We start from the raw sequence: 16,572 nt of genomic DNA on the forward strand, positions 1-16,572 counted from the left end.
ATCCCAGGTAGACCATCTGCCAATCATTTGTAATCCCTGGTCAGCTGATCCATAATAATTGCAGATGTAGGCTTTCCTCTCAGAGGCTGTATTTACAGCAGCCTGTTGCTTTTTGTTAACAGTCAGGGGTCAAGGGTTCAAGATTATTGGTCAAATGGCTCCACCTTGTGGAGAAATATACACGTTGCACACTATCAAGCCTCCTAAAATGCCAGTCCTCCGATAAACAAATAATACGTTCGTAATGACATTAGCCAAGATAATTGTGATTCTAAAAGATAACTATCCTTCATACAAGGTCATTTCAATATAAGAGCACGGTTGAGCTCATTTCAATCTTTATTTGTGTTACATATTTGTGCCCATGAAGCACCAAAAACATTGTTGGAGTGGGGTTCTTACAAATCATGTGCTCTCCATGTTTAATAATAATACAACAGTCAACGTTTTTTGGGGGGAATATGTGTGCATTTGTTGAGGCACAAAACAGTGTAGAGCTTTTCTCCATCTCAGATCATAGACGGGCTAAAAGGCATAAAGCATTTGGATGTCAGGCCTGATGACATGCTTTAGATTTCTTCTCAAAAACACATTTGCATAGCAGTAACTGCTTGTCTTAAGAATGACCTGTTACACAATGATAAATCCTACAAACAAATAATGATAAACACGGTGCTTCTTGACCTTAGTCACCATTTGATCTGAGAAAAATGTAAGAAAGTCAACAAACAAGCTGTAAAATGGAATGCCTTTAATCAGTTTGTGAGTTGTGCAACAGACGGTGTTCCATTTACATGGATTGTACAACAATTCACACAATTCTGGCTAGATCTTTTTATCTGTGTAACTCTGAAATGGCAATATCCAATCACAACACTAATCCGGTTAAATGGAACATATGGCTTCTGCATAATCTACACAGTGAAGGTAACAGAGACAACGGTCCAACAATCGCACACAATTGTCTCATCTCCGATCGAGTGAGAAAAAAAACCATCCAATTAAGTGTTTGTCTTCTGTACTTAAATTAAACACGTGTGTTCAAGTTGCATTCAACATAAGCAAGTGTTACATCTCTTGCAATTAGTCCTTAATATATGTTTTACTCTGGATGTGAGATTAGCAACAAAAACACAAGTGACATAAACTAAAAATGTAAAAAATATGTTAACAGAAAAATAAATTGCTTGATTTTAAAAGGACAAATGATTTCCCACTTAAAGAACTGTAATTTCTTATGGCAACAACACCGTAAATCAAAGGATGTCTGATTTTCATTTGAAGCGTCACATTTGCACAGAAAGATAAATAGTGGTTGTAAAGGCAAAGTATGAAACTCTGCTTCAGATGATTTAAAAACGCACTCTTGTTGTTTTGATATTAAATGGCAGTGATTAGGATCAAAAAAGTTGTCCTCATAACAGGACTTGTGCTGTTTTATAAAGAAGTCTTCCAGATTGGAGAATATACAAAGCACAGACCGACAACAGTGAGGCCAGCGAAGGAAGCGTCAGCATTAACAGAAACATGACCACAAAGAAGCATTCTTCACATGAACCGTCTAATGATTTTACAACAAACAAACACTTTGCTATACCGGTAATTTACACTCATGCAATATTTGCCCAGCGGCCTCAAGCAGAAAATACTTCACACTATGTTCTGTGGCTGCACGATGTGGAGAAGAATATAGAAGGAAACTAAAGGAAATCAGTCAGTTTCTTAAAACATTAACACCCAAGCACAAAAAGGTTCTTCAAGATGCAGGGTGCACGGTATAATGTGCCACAACCGCCGAGTCCTGGACCGCCGTCTGGATGTCCATCTAGGATAGAGAAAAGTTGCACGATGAAGAATTTAAAAAGGTGTCTCCATTTTGTTTTTAATATACAGAGTGGGGAAGAAATACATGCTTTTTCCAATTATAGTTTAAAGTAATAACTTTTACGCACCTCTTTCAGCTTCTAATTAGAATTCCTTTGTCTCACATTCGTGTCTTTGTGATTTTCAGTAGAGTTGCTCTTCCTGAAAAAAAAAAAAAACACAAAGGCAAGCATGAGTTATCGATAAAAGACTAAATCTTGAGAGAAAATGCAGTTGGTGAGTTGCTAACAGTACTTACAGAGGAGCAGATCCTGAGTCCTCATCTGCACAGCAGTAACCGGTCAATGAAGAAAACAAAAACAAGTCAGTTATCAATAACAGTGTTACTGGTGTGAGCAAGACATGCCTCTCCCACAGATGATAGTAGCAAATGTTAAAACCACATTCCCTGGTTGTGTTAATATAAAGAACACATCACTAAAGACTGGCGTATGTCTCTTTATTGGCTCTATAATATTTAAACTCCCATGAATCAAAACGTGTGTACATGTTCCCGTCGTCCCTAGCATCACAGCGGCTCATGCAACACAAGCAAAAGACACAAGAGGAACACGCCAGTGGCTGTATTCATATGAAAGCCGCTTTGAAAACTGACGGCGCTAACACACAACCTGGCGTGTACCAGAGCAACAGAAACCCCATATCTGTGGCCAATGAGACGTATGTAAATGAAGTACCGAGCCTATTCTTTTTCATGCATAAAGTACAAGATGCGGAGGGCATGCAGACAGAATGCTTGAACCTCTAAATGCTCTACGTGTTCATGTCAAACCATTACACTAGCGTATGTGTCTCATTTGACTCTTTCATTGGCTCAAACACATGGTTTTTAGAAAGGGTCAATAGGGTGGACGGAACATGTTTGAAGCTCGCTCTGATTGCAGGGCCAGTGAAAGAGTGACCACATCTTTGAGCACATTCCTCTTAGAAGTGGCGACTACGAAAGCAGATCATTCAGACTCCCATAGCTTTTTGTTTCCACGCGGTCATCTCAGCTCAACCACTTCAGTCTGACATGCAGTTTTGTCCACTTACCAAAATGCAAAATCAGCAGCGAACAGAGAAGTAAAAATGTAAATAATAAAAAATAATAGTTTCTATCACAGATCGTTTACACAAAAAGGGGGAATCTAACATCTGGTCATAATTAAAATAAAATACAAATAACAGACAATAAGGGTTCATAATAAAAATGCATGCAACTACAGCATTTATATCTGACTTTGAAAAAACGTTTTAACGTAACGGTCTCTGGATTCCACTGGGGGGCACTCAATCTTTCCTACTCAGCCAAATAAACAACGCCTACAGTGTGATGCCCTTTTCTCCGGTTGAAAGTTGAATGACTTTAAAGTCCTTTAGTCTACGCATCAAGAGAAGTTGAGCACAAGTAGGAAATTACCGTATACTGGTGGTTATTTTTACCACAGTCAATTTGAAACTTATCTTTTCATGATATATGGGCATTTTTCTACTCTCAAAACCTGTGTCATTATTTCACACCAAAAACAAAAAGCACAGTGACTAAAGGGGAAAGCAGTGGTGGAGTTGTCTAGGCTCCAGACGTCAGTTAGAAGATGAAAGAGGACCTAGGATTAAAGAAGCATCGATGGCAATTTCCTTAGCCGATTTGTCGGCCTTTATTATGACAGCATACATCGTTGTAGACACAATGTCTCATAAAAGTGAATAAGAAGGCCAATGTCCGTCTCAACAATGTTTACGATTTGATGTAGTATATAGTGGTGTAGGCAGCATGGCGTACGTACCGTCAGTGACGTCATCGGGCTTTCTCCTCTTCTCGTAGATGAAGATGATGGTCACCAGGATGATGACCTCGGCCACGATGCCGAGGAAGGGCCACAGAGCGGCCAGGCGGCTGCGCACACGCAGGTGGATCTTATCAGAGTTGGTGCCCAGTTCATTGGTTCCAGAGCAGCTGTAGTCCCCAATGTCGTTCTCCATGCTCAGGTCATTGATGGTCAGGGTGGTCTTGTTGGGGGTGCTCTTGATCTCATATTTGACGGTAGTACCATTGATGATAGGCTGAGGGGTATTTTTAATTAATAAGTTAGTAATGCAAAAGACAGGTATTTGACATGATTTCCTTTTATTTTACAATAGACGTGCTGGAAATAAAATAAAAATGTAATCACAATATTTAAGTTGACTGATGTTATTTGCACGTTATCTGGGTTCAGTACAGGGGATAATTATCATGAATCATTTAAAGATAATCCAAGCTTAAGAAACAAATACCGTTGGGGGGCTGCCCTCTTCTTCTTTGAACCAGGTCCAGTCAGTGGGCAGTGGGTAGCCGTGGCTCACACACACCATCACACCTATGTCATTCTCATTGCCGTGCTCGGAGTGCTTGTAGGCAGCAACATGGGGAAGGACTACGGCAAGAAGAGAAACACATCATCAAACTAGAATGGCAACCTGAGAGCGCAGTCGTCTGCCAATGTAAATTCACATGCTCCCACATGTAAAAATAGAGTTGAATTGACATTAAAACTATCGATGAATGCAACTTTGATCTGTGATATTAATGAATGAACTCACTTTTGACTTCAATAGTCTGCTTCACCTCTGGTTCGGTCAGGAACACGCATTCATACTTCCCAGCAGAATTGTGGGTGATCTTGTTCAAACTATTGAAAGAAAAAAGAAAGAGGGATTCCATTACTCTTTGCAAACAGGTGGTGACCTTAAAAGATTCTCCGAAAACACTTTCGGAGATTAGTTATCCAATTAGCGAGTAAACATTCTCAACAGAAGCTCGTTAATGCTCAGTGGTCAGGAGTTCCAAATAAAGCTGCTTGTTCATGCATCAAATATTTAAAATTTCCCCTGGTAATCACAATCCCGCTTTGTTCGGTGCTGCTGTCCCGTAGAGTTCTGCCCGCTCTCTAACGGGGAATTAAGGTCATGGCAAGTGAGCACACTGCTAGGGGTGCTTATCCGCGCTGCCAAGACTACAGGCAAAGCTGCACGGTCCATCTCTCTGATAATCAAGAGCACTGAATGGCGCCTCTAGCTTTGCTGCTAATGGAGGCAGCCAGGGAGGAAGAGGGAGTAGTGAGAAGGGGGGGGGGGGGGGGGAGAACAACAGACACACAAATGTGCAAGTGAGAGAGAGAACAGAGGATGAAGATGGATACTGACTGTAGTGAGAGAGCCAGAAAGGGACAGCATTAGAACCAGAGCAAAAAGACTGGAGCAAGACACGCAAAGCCGTTAGTTAATGTTCAAATGTAACCAGTCACCTTTGGCTGGTGAGTGATGCAAAACATTGTTCTTCAACACAAGCTAGTGGAAAACAGCATGTTAATGACCAGTTTCAAGACAAAGGACATATACAGCACAACCAGAGGATGAGCTCCTTTATTGTGCCATAGATTGTCGGACACCGCAATCTTCTCTGGTCCCCTCCCCAATCTGATCAATGATGACATGTATAGCCGCATGTCATCATGTCAGCGCTGGTTGTCTTGGTGGTGCCCAGCAAACAATGTGGGCTTCGTAAATAATTGGACAGCCTTCTGGGGAAAACCTGGTCTGATTAAGAGAGACGGCGTTCATCCTACTTTGAAAGGTGCAGATCTCATTTCGGCAAACATTTCAGGGCTTTGTGGACTTAATCCATGACAAACTGGAGTTGAGACCAGGAGGCGGAGTCGCAGTCTTACACGCTTCTCTGCACTCTCTCCTAGGCAGTCACCCATAGGAATCCCGAACCCAATAAATTACCCAATATTAATGGTGTGTGTGTCTGCCCAAGGACAATTTAAGGTAAAACCTAATAGAGGTGTCATACATAATAACCTAATAAAAGTAAATGTAACAACTACTACAGTGCAACAAAACAGGAAGATTAAATGTGGTCTCTTAAACATAAGATCTCTAGCATCTAAAGCAATATTGGTAAATGATTTAATATCAGATTATAATATTGATATATGCTGTCTCACTGAAACTTGGTTGAGACATGAAGAATATGTCAGCATAAATGAGGCCACTCCACCCAGCCATGTCAACACTCATATTGCTCGAGGCACGGGCCGAGGAGGTGGAGTTGCAGCAATCTTTGACTCAAGTTTACTTATCAATACTAAACCAAAATTAAATTATACCTCCTTTGAAAGCCTCGTTTTTAGTCTTATGCATCCGACCTGGAAAACTTTGCAGCCAATCTTATTTGTTACAGTGTATCGTGCACCAGGTCCTTATTCAGAATTCTTATCAGAATTCTCTGAGTTTTTATCAACTTTGGTTCTTAAAACAGACAAAGTAATTATCGTAGGTGACTTTAATATTCATGTTGACGATGATAAAAATAGCCTTACTGTTGCATTTAACTCTATATTAGATTCTGTTGGTTTCCGTCAGAGTGTAAATAAACCAACCTTAAGTTATAATCACACTCTCGACCTTGTTCTGACTTATGGTATTGAAATTGAGCAACTCTTAGTCGAACCGCATAATCCTGCTTTATCCGACCATTTCTTAGTAACTTTTGAAGTACTATTACGAGACTACAAAGCATTAGTCAAAAGCTCTTGCAGCAGAAACCCATCTGTTAGTGCTATAGCCAAATTTAAGGAAGAGATTCCACCAATACTTAACTCGATAGCATGTCTGCATGTAGGGGAGGAAACTTATACAAAATGTACACCACGCCAAATTGATCATGTTGTTGATAGTGCTACAGATGCGCTGCGAATAAAATGAGACTGTTGCTCCTTTGAAAAAGAAGAAAATAAAACAGATTAGCTCCATGGCATAATGCCGAAACCCGCAAAATAAAGCAAAAGTCTAGACAACTTGAAAGGATATGGCGTTCCACTAAACTTGAAGAATCTCGTTTAATTTGGCATATTACTCTCAATGAATATAAGAAAGCACTGCGTAAAGCGAGAGCAGCATACTACTCTTCATTAAAGGTGGGGTAGGTAAGTTTGAGAAACCGGCTCGAGATACACTTTGTTATATTCCATAGAATGCTCTTAACATCCCGATAGCAATGAATATCTTAAGTGCTTTGACAAAAAATCCATACAAAAGTGTCATCTGTGGAAGCCGTGATAATGTAAAAAGTACAACCAATCCGTTTAGCCGATTGCCGCCCTGTCTGTCAGCCTTCCATCTCGTGCACGCACAAATGTATCTCGTGCCCTCATTGGGCGTGCATTGCAGCAGTACTTCAATGACTCGCCAGCAACAGGCGGCCACTTTCACCAGTCTGCTGACGTCGTGTGCGCGTTCATGTGTGTTGGAGGAGGTGCTCTGTAAGGAAGTCTGAAGGAAGGGGCGGATTCTTTTCGGCTGTGTACTTTCAAATTGTAGTGCACTCGAGCCGGTTTCTGAAACTTACTTACCCCACCTTTAATAGATGAGAATAAGAATAATGCAAGATTTCTTTTCCGCACTGTAGCCAGGCTGACAGAGAGCCACAGCTCCATTGAGCCTTCTATTCCCATAGCACTCAGTAGTAATGATTTTATGCGCTTTTTTAACGATAAAATTGTTACTCTTAGAAACAAAATTAATGACCTCTTGCCTTTGACCAGTATAGTGTTATCAACAGCTCCCGGAAACGTAAGTTCTAATATTACACTAGATAGTAAACTAGAATACTTTTCTGCCATTAACCTTGAACAATTAAATTCAATGATTCTCTCTTCTAAACCATCAACGTGCATGTTAGACCCAATTCCAACTAAGCTGTTGAAGGAAGTTTTTCCATTAATTAGCACTTCTTTATTAAATATTATGAATATGTCTTTATTATCAGCCTATGTTCCACAATCATTCAAAGTAGCAGTGATAAAACCGCTTCTTAAAAAGCACAACCTCGATCCAGAGGTTTTAGCCAACTATAGACCTATTTCTAATCTTCCGTTGTTACTTCTAGGCTGGATTATTGTAACTCTTTATTATCAGGGAGTAACAAGAAGTCAATCAAGTCGCTTCAGCTGATTCAAAATGCTGCGGCTCGTGTACTAACCAGAGTTAGGAGAAGGGACCACATTACTCCTGTTCTGGCTGCCTTACACTGGCTCCCTATAGAACACAGGATAGCATTTAAAATTCTTCTCGCCTACAAAGCCCTTAATGGGCAGGCGCCATCTTACCTTAAAGAACTCATTATACCCTACTGTCCTACTAGGGCATTGCGTTCCAAGAATGCAGGGTTGTTGGTTGTTCCTAGAATCTTTAAAAGTACAATGGGAGCCAGAGCCTTTTCTTATCAAGCTCCACATTTGTGGAATCAGCTTCCAGTTTGTGTTCGGGCGGCAGACACCCTATCCGTTTTTAAGAGTGCGCTTAAGACCTTCCTTTTTGATAAAGCTTATAGTTAGGGCTGATTAGATTCAGCCCCTAGTTTTGCTGATATAGGCTTAGTTTGTCGGGGGACATCTTACTTCTTCCTTCTCTCGGTCTATACCTGTGTACTCTCATGTTCCGATTAACCCAGCTTCCCCAAATGTCTTTCTTTTTGGTGTCTATATACGCCGGGATCCGGAGACATGGATGATCCTGCGGTCCTGTGTCCTGGATCGCGAGTCGTGGCTGCGGTCCTGGATCATCGGTCCTGGATGGATATTCTCGTGGATTCATTTTCCTATTATACACACATGCATTTCTAAACATTTGGACTACCTATGTTGCAAATGTATTATCTTTTCAATTTACACACGGCATCTATTGCACGTCTGTCCGTCCTGGGAGAGGGATCCCTCCTCTGTTGCTCTCCCTGAGGTTTCTCCCATTTTTCCCTTGAAACTGTGGGTTTTCTCCGGAAGTTTTTCCTTGTACGATGTGAGGGTCTAAGGACAGAGGGTGTCGTATTGTCATACTGATATTCTGTACACACTGAAGACTTACCGGAGGATTGTGTATGCCGTGGCTTCCTCGGATTTGGAATCCTCAATGAGTTTGCCATTGTAAACCCAGTGGGAGCCCTTGATGTGGAGGGTGGTCTCCGTCAGGTTGCAGCTGAGGACTGCAGAGGTCTGGTTGCTGACCTCAGAGGGTTCGGTGATGATGTTTGGAGCTTAAGATGAAGAGAGAAAAAAATAATATATTAACAACCTTTTCTAAAATGGTTGAAGTCCAGCTTATGGCAAGTTTAGAAATCAATGCTGCCCTAAAAAAAAAGAAGGTAAAACTAGTGTGATTTGTGTGAGGTAACTAAAAAAAACGAGCAAAATGTAGTATCTGCACTTTGATGTGCAGTTATTGTCTTTCAGGGAATGGCTGTCTTAATGCCTTTATACTTCATCCCTGAACGTATTGCAAATGTATCATCAATAAGTGCAATCACTTGTAATATATAGTTCATTTGTATGCTTGCTTTTAACACTCAACAGTTTTCCTTACAGAAAATAGAGATTTTTTTAGCTCAAATGTAAGAGGGCATGTACATGACAGCCTTATGCCCACATTAATTTGTGAGCAAAGAAATAAAAACATCTTGCTCATGCCAGGGTGCAAATAGATTGGGGTTTTAGTCGAGGTGACTGTTGAGTGCCAAGTGAAAATAATTACCAAGGCATCACATTGACTTTCAACTTACCAAATTTGAAAAGCAAAACAAATCTGTTCTCACAAATGAAACCAAGATACCAATGTGACAAAATTACAGGCTCTACACAAATTCACAGAACTTCCAAGAAAGTAGGAAAGAGCTCGCCTAATTGGGGTGGTCTGTCCCACCAACAGTAGAACAGAGGATAGAATATGAGTTGTACTGGAAATCTAGCAGATACAGAAGTCTACAAGGTCATAGGGAAAATGTGTTTAAATAAATGCACAGAAGATGCAACAAATGTGGTTTGAAATATAATACATATTTTGTTTTGCTTAAACAGCTTGACCAATCTTTCAAAGTGATAACAATAATACCCAGAAAGATAGCCCATGACTGAGATTTGTAATAATGAGTTTCCATCTTCTGTGCATACAGTTTAGTATGCTATGAGCCACAGGGATGGTCTAAAAGCAGAAATAAAGGGGGCACTGCCAATGTTAGTACCTATTAAGGAAAACGATAGCTTTAATTAATGTCTACGAAGAAGAAATGCTAATCAAGAAATCTGACACCCCTTTTTTGTTTGTCTTTAAAAGATTAAATCATCATCATTGTTGCTCACATGGAATAACATTCCTGCAGGAGCCACTTGCACATGTCCAACCTTATGACCAGTATTATATTTTAAAACGGTATCATTGTGGTACCTATTGCTTGAAACAAGGGGAAAAAGGCATCAGATTAAAGACACAGTTTTGTGTCAGGTAACACAGGATTAGGGAAAAGCCCAGCCAAACTCTATGACCAGGCTCGGACACAACTACAGGACATCCTTGGAGCTTTTGAGGAGAGTCGAGGGAGAGAGTATTCCGGGTTGGAGAGGGTATTGAACCGGGAGGCTTGGGAGTGGAACTAGGAGGCTTGGGAGTGGAACTACGAGGCTTGGGAGTGGAACTACGAGGCTTGGGAGTGGAACTACGAGGCTTGGGAGTGAAACAGGAGCTGAATGTCCAGGACTTCAGTAATGAGGAGAGAACAGCCAAGCTACTTTGACCGGAGTCTCCTCATGCTTCCTCTGCCACTCACTTTCAATCACAATAATGTTTGCCTGCGAGCGGATCCACTTGATTTTTGGCGTCTTCTTCAGATCGTTACGGTCAGGATCGTTGGAAGCTCGGCACTCGTACGTGCCCGAGTCGTTGAGGTTGAGGCTAGAGATGTGAAGGGTGCTAGTGGCGTGTGATATATATGTGGCATTAATCAGCACACGGTCATCATGTGCCCCGTCAAAGAGCTGGGTGAAGGTCTCGTTGGGCTCTTCACCCTGTATAAACCACCACTGCACTTCAGGGAGGGGGTTCCCAACCACTTCACAGTGCAGCTCTGCGCTGTCACCGATCAGTTTCATCCGAGACATGGGGGATTTGATAAATCCTGCTGAACAACGTGTACAGCCAGCCCAGCAAACAGAGATTTTAAGTATTGTTTAAAGGCGATGGTTTAAAGCAAGCCATGTGATTTAATGGATTGGTGATAAAAGGCCGTGATAGAACAAAGACAAGCATTCAGGAAAAAGAAAGAAAAAGAGACAAAGTTAGAACACAAATGAAATGAAGCACAGAACAAAGATCAGAGCATCAATTTCCACAAGTTATTTTGGTAAATAAATATTAGTTTCTGGCACTCTGAAAAATAACAAAGGCAACCTAAAGAGGTAATTACGGATGAGCCAAGCTGATGTTTTTTATATTTAAAAACTTTACAGTAAGTAGTGATTTAAAATGTCAGTGTGATAGTCGTTTAAAAAGGCTTTAAAAGTACTTAAATTAGCAATTATTGAAAAATAAATGTTGTCAATCTTGGAATAAGCTTGATCAAGGCATCCCCAAAAGATTTAAGGAATAAAAAGACAAAGACATTAAAAGCATCCAATAGCATTCCCATGAAATCAAAGCAATGTGGAATGAATGAAATCTAAAGAAAAAGGCAGATGAGCTTCAAATGAAAAACATATCATCAAAAAACCATGAAAGCCTTGGACAGGCAAACATTTCGGGCTGTTCGTGTAACTCGTGACATCCAACAGTGGTAAGAGTGTTAAACTGTGCTAACACCTGTTTTTCCAATCCCCACTGAGAGGTGCTAACATTCAGCATTTGCCTTTGGTGTATTTACAAGGGAAAACATTTAAAGCACTTCGGTTGCACTGAGCTGTGTGAAGGAATTATTTTTCCTTTGACTTTATGCTCACGAATTGTAGTCTCATAACATACAAAATCCCTTTCTGATGGATTTACTTTAAACTTAAACATTTGTTTTCTTCCAAGAATTGAAGATATGTATTTTCATAATAGGCAGGGAGGACTTGTTTGTCCTCTCAGTGGTAGCCAGGGGGGAGGGGGTCAAAAAGAAAATACCATTATCACGCTACAGGCCAATGCACGGCCAGCTTTTCAACTCCTCTCATAAAAACCTTAACTAATAGAGCAGAAGAAAACCAAGAATAAAAACGCCACAAATGAACATAGAGTCAATCAGACAAAACAAAAGAGGACCACTTTTAGATAACTTTCACCGAGACCCTCGTTCTCTTCTCAAATATTATGTAACCTATGAAGGAAGCTTGGTGGTTTCCATCAGCACTACATAAAAGGTCAACTTCGTAGCACATGATTAACTTTAGCCCCCTGCTCTTTAGCCCTGGAGCCCTTTCAGAAAAAAATGCCATAGCTAATATTCTACCTTTGTGTATGATTAACATTAAGTGAATTGCCTGAACAATGTACAAAGGGACTGAACATCTTAAAGCATACTGTACATGGACAAACATATAATAACAAATATCATGCAGAGATAGCAAATAAACCATAACCATGAGGATATGTGCTCATAACTTAGAGTGAGAAAGAGTTGGTTGAAAATTTAACTCAAGCAGGAATTTACTGATCCTATTACAAAGTCAAAGGGTACACACAAAGCTTGAAACATGTGATCCTCATGCCACTCAACAGTTGGGTGACAACGTGTATTGCCATGTTTAAGCTGAACAGGAAAAGCTAGTCTGTGATTTCCATTAGTGACCCAGACAGCAGCAACACTCCATCGTTTGATTTATCCCATCACAGCTTCATAATAAATTCGAAATAGTTTTACACTTCTCGATGGGAACCACGAAAGAGCAAATGTAGCCATTAAAGAGCACCATATTTATGTATTTAATTTAACTTTAAAATGCATGAATCCACCCAACCTAAAATCTAACAAAAGAATGTGGGAAACACTCCTCGTACAATGCAAGAACCGTTCCAATAGAAAATGGATGCCAGTGGTGCAACATGCAAAAACCAATGACACTCGTAGAAAACAGGCACACTGTTAAGAGGCCATGATATGTGTTCATTTCAGCCTTTCAAATACTCTGACAAGGTCACAGTTTGGAAATAAACTGATGGAGGAGGGGGCAAATACTTGTCACATTCAACAGACATAAAATCCTTTGAATATGACCAGATTTGTCAAGCTTTCCGTTTCTAGTGTAGAGTGATCTAGTAGCCAACCTTTTAGTCACTCAGTTGTGGTGGAATAAAGATGTATCAACACTAAGAAGTATGTCAACTCCCACAACCAAAATACAACAACCTGTCACTGTCTGTGTCGACTGCAATAGAATCATTTGAGTGAAGCAGGTTGAGCAGCCAGGATTTTAAAATGGTGGTTTGTATTTCCTAGCGTTTAGCAAATGATTAGGACCTTTAAAATTTAAATTTAAAAGACAAAACAGAGGAAAATGACTATTATGAAGTGTGCTCTTTCAGAAAGCATGAATCCATTTCAACAGTATTCCATTTTAATTATGTAAAAAGGCATACATTTCATGAAAACAGACATCAAAATCCTAAGCACTACAACAACTGAATAACTCCCATTCGTATAAATGGTGTCCTATGTGTTCACTATTGTATTTAAAGTCTTACAAGCTCATTAAGGGGTGATCGTTCATAGAGATGTGGCATTAGGGTAACAATTTGAAGGTGGCTTTATTATAAAATGTAAAACACAACTGCTATATGCACAGCTAACGGCAGAAGTAAGCATCGCCATAAATATGGCTCACAGCTCACACCCAATTCCAAGGAGCATTTAAGCCAAGCCTGTCATTTGCCATAATAGCCAACACTGACACCCATGTCACGTGACGCAACCAACAGGTAATTCATTGTGCTTTCTGTAACTAAGAGAATAGCTTTATTTTCACAGTAATGTTATTCAAATGTGACACATGCCACCGTACGAGTTGGGCAAAGAAGGTCAAGCGGCAGGTCATTCAAAGACCCTCAATACAACATCTCTACCCTTTTAATGGAAAGCTGGGAGGGAGACTGTTTTTATTTAAGCATATTCAATTATCAAGAATAATATACCTACATGTGATTGATTTTGATGACTTATAACTTAATTTATGGGGCAAAATACATCATCTCTAGGTGAGTGGCCCTCAGGGGGAAATGTGTGGACACCCCTGCTATAGTAGTACAAGTACTGCTACAGAAAATGACAGGCGGCTGCAAATACTGTATTGTGACAGCTGATACGCATCATGTTGATTGGGCCTAATGTTACTGGCTCACAGAAAAGACAACCCATGGCCGGTCTATCAGAACAAACCCCCAACTATGCCCATGGGGGCTCTTCTAACGTCACAAAGCAAGGCTCCAGTTCCTTAAATGCTGTGAGGAAACCCATTACACATCTAAAATTACTATTGTACCCTCAGGGTGAAAACAGCAGTTAACGATAATTACTGACGTTTACCATAACTAACCAACGTTACGCAACTGTCATTTAATTCAGTGGACAACAGCAAACATTACTGAACCACCATACGCTTTAAATTAACGTCTTGTGAGCGTTTACACCGCTAACATTTTATGAATATCTCACCTCGTTTCTTTAAAGCTGAGGCAGATAAAAAGACAAATCCAACGTTATGTAAATGGTGTTGTCACGAAACGGCCTGGTAAATCGTCCGAAAGGATTTTCCGACTAACGTTAAATGTGTCCATAGCGAGAACACTAACCCAATGCAGCTAGCTCTACGTGACTGTTTCCTATTCACGGTGATTACATTTCGTAATAGTTGTAGCTGCGAAAACATTCGACAGAGAAAATACGCTTCATAACACTGGCTAATAAGAAGCAGAATTAACTATTGTTTAATGTTCTTAGCGTTAACCAGTAAGGGCAAAGTCAACGATACATTTTCTCCCAACATGGCTGACAAACAATTCTTACCTGTGGACGCATTGGCTCGCCAACAGCTCAACAGCAGGGCACTGACAGCCCACAGTAAGTTCATGGTGGATGATTAAGTATTAACTAAGTCGTCGAATAAACACAATGTTTAATTCGACGGGCGGAATCTTCTTCCTCCTTTTCAATCTGAACTTCCAGCGAGATGTGGACGCTGAAATGTTTCAGTTGATGTCGTCCTCTGGTTGCACCTCACGCATACGCCCTGATCAGCACGTAAACGTGACGTAAAACTTTATAGGCGTGGCCACGCTCTCGGTGGCCATCAAGAATGGACCTCTTTCTAAACCTATTTAACAGTGAGAAGTACTCAGATGTTTTGCAAAGTAGCAATAATACATTGTAAACATACCCTGTTTACGAAGTAAACGTCCTGCATTCAAAATTGTACTTTGAGTAAAAGCACACATTCCCATTAACATATCGGACCATATCAGATTAAAAAATACATTTTTGTTTAGGTTTTTACTAAAAAATTACTTGCTATAGGTTACTGTTGGGTTAACCTATACTGATTTATTGGTTGATTTATATTCTCTATTGTGAATCCATACCGGCAAAGTAGCTAGTAACTATTTAAAAAAAGAAGAAGAATGTAGTGTAATAAGATGTACCAAAATGTAGTAGTGAAGTATAAATTAGCATAATGCGAAAATAAGTGAAACACAAGTACCTGAAAATTGTAATTGCGTAGATGTACATACATCTACGCAATTACTATTGCATTACATTCCACCCCTAATATTTCATGATCATATTTCTGTTATTTTAAAAAATAGGCTCAATCTAATGGTATTAAAGGAAAAGTGGTGAAAGTTCCATTTCCATGTGTTTCAGGGGAACAACATTTTAAAGGGATGTTAATGTAAAATGTAATAAAGTCAAAACAGAATAATTATGTCGATGTTTAAGAGAGAAACACCTTTTGTATCACATATTTACAGGACTAGCATGCACATCAGTAAACTCAATACAGTGTCTAACGAAAATGCACCCATATGTTGGTGAATACCAAAAATTGGGTAATGAATTGTCTGCATAATTTAAAATCTGATTTATGAGGTTAGTACTGGGTAAGAAACAATTGATCAGAAGGCATGGACCAGGCTCAGCACACCATTTAAAATGTAGGCTGTAATCAGTGACCATATAGACGTAACATAATGACACATAACACAATTGAGATATTAGCAAAGAAATATCGAGATGATAGAAATATTTCTTCGAAGTTGGCTGTGAAATGGAAACTTGGAGAGAAAGCAATTAAAAACATGTAAGGCAAATTCCAGACAACCCAATTGTTGAATTAAGACTACTACAACCCTGCCTATTAAAAATGCATTTTAAATGTTTTCACTTGTTTGTTATTGAGTTATTTGTTTAGTCACACAATCTGAATCATTTCTAGAAGTGAGCTGCAACACTTAAAAAAGATACACATACACACACTTTTACCAAACTAAAATAGTGTTTTTAGACATTGAATCTGTAGTCACTGAACATTAAAACACCATTTCATTTTTTAAGGTAAATAGTTACACAAGATGTTCTGTTCTTAACAATCCCCTCAGATGAAAGGCCTTTGAACCCTAACCCCCGGGGAGAAGAGGTACAATGCAGAGGAAATACACCCATATTGCTTAACAATAAAAGGAAGCAGAATATTTTTGGCTTGTTGATAACATTTCACGAGTTCAGAACTTTCTCTGAAAGTACAAAATGGTCACGAAATCTTATATAATAATGGTTGGTCCAAGAACCGGCAAGATGTCCTTAAAGGGACATACATTATACTGGGGGAAATCAGACTATAGCTTGCCTGTTTTCAAAAAAGCTTTACC

General features: G+C 39.8%; 1 protein-coding gene across 2 annotated transcripts; it reads right to left on the reverse strand.

Moving 5' to 3' along the window:
* Positions 1-736: 736 nt before the first annotated feature.
* Positions 737-14,940, reverse strand: bsg (basigin). 2 transcript variants are annotated; one of them, XM_034081631.2, is made up of 9 exons: positions 14,714-14,940; positions 10,508-10,858; positions 8,776-8,944; positions 4,450-4,538; positions 4,144-4,283; positions 3,654-3,930; positions 2,123-2,147; positions 1,953-2,025; positions 737-1,825 (listed from the first exon to the last, which is right to left on the reverse strand). In XM_034081631.2, the coding sequence occupies exons 1-8, from the start codon at positions 14,775-14,777 to the stop codon at positions 1,965-1,967; spliced, it is 1,176 nt and encodes a 391-aa protein (XP_033937522.1). In that variant the 5' UTR covers positions 14,778-14,940; the 3' UTR covers positions 737-1,825; positions 1,953-1,964. The 2 variants fall into 2 exon arrangements, with proteins under 2 accessions (XP_033937522.1, XP_033937524.1); XM_034081633.2 differs by lacking the exon at positions 10,508-10,858 and having other exon boundaries at positions 14,714-14,936.
* Positions 14,941-16,572: the final 1,632 nt, after the last annotated feature.

This window comes from Pseudochaenichthys georgianus, chromosome 4 (assembly GCF_902827115.2).
Source record: "Pseudochaenichthys georgianus chromosome 4, fPseGeo1.2, whole genome shotgun sequence".
Classification (NCBI taxonomy): domain Eukaryota; kingdom Metazoa; phylum Chordata; class Actinopteri; order Perciformes; family Channichthyidae; genus Pseudochaenichthys; species Pseudochaenichthys georgianus.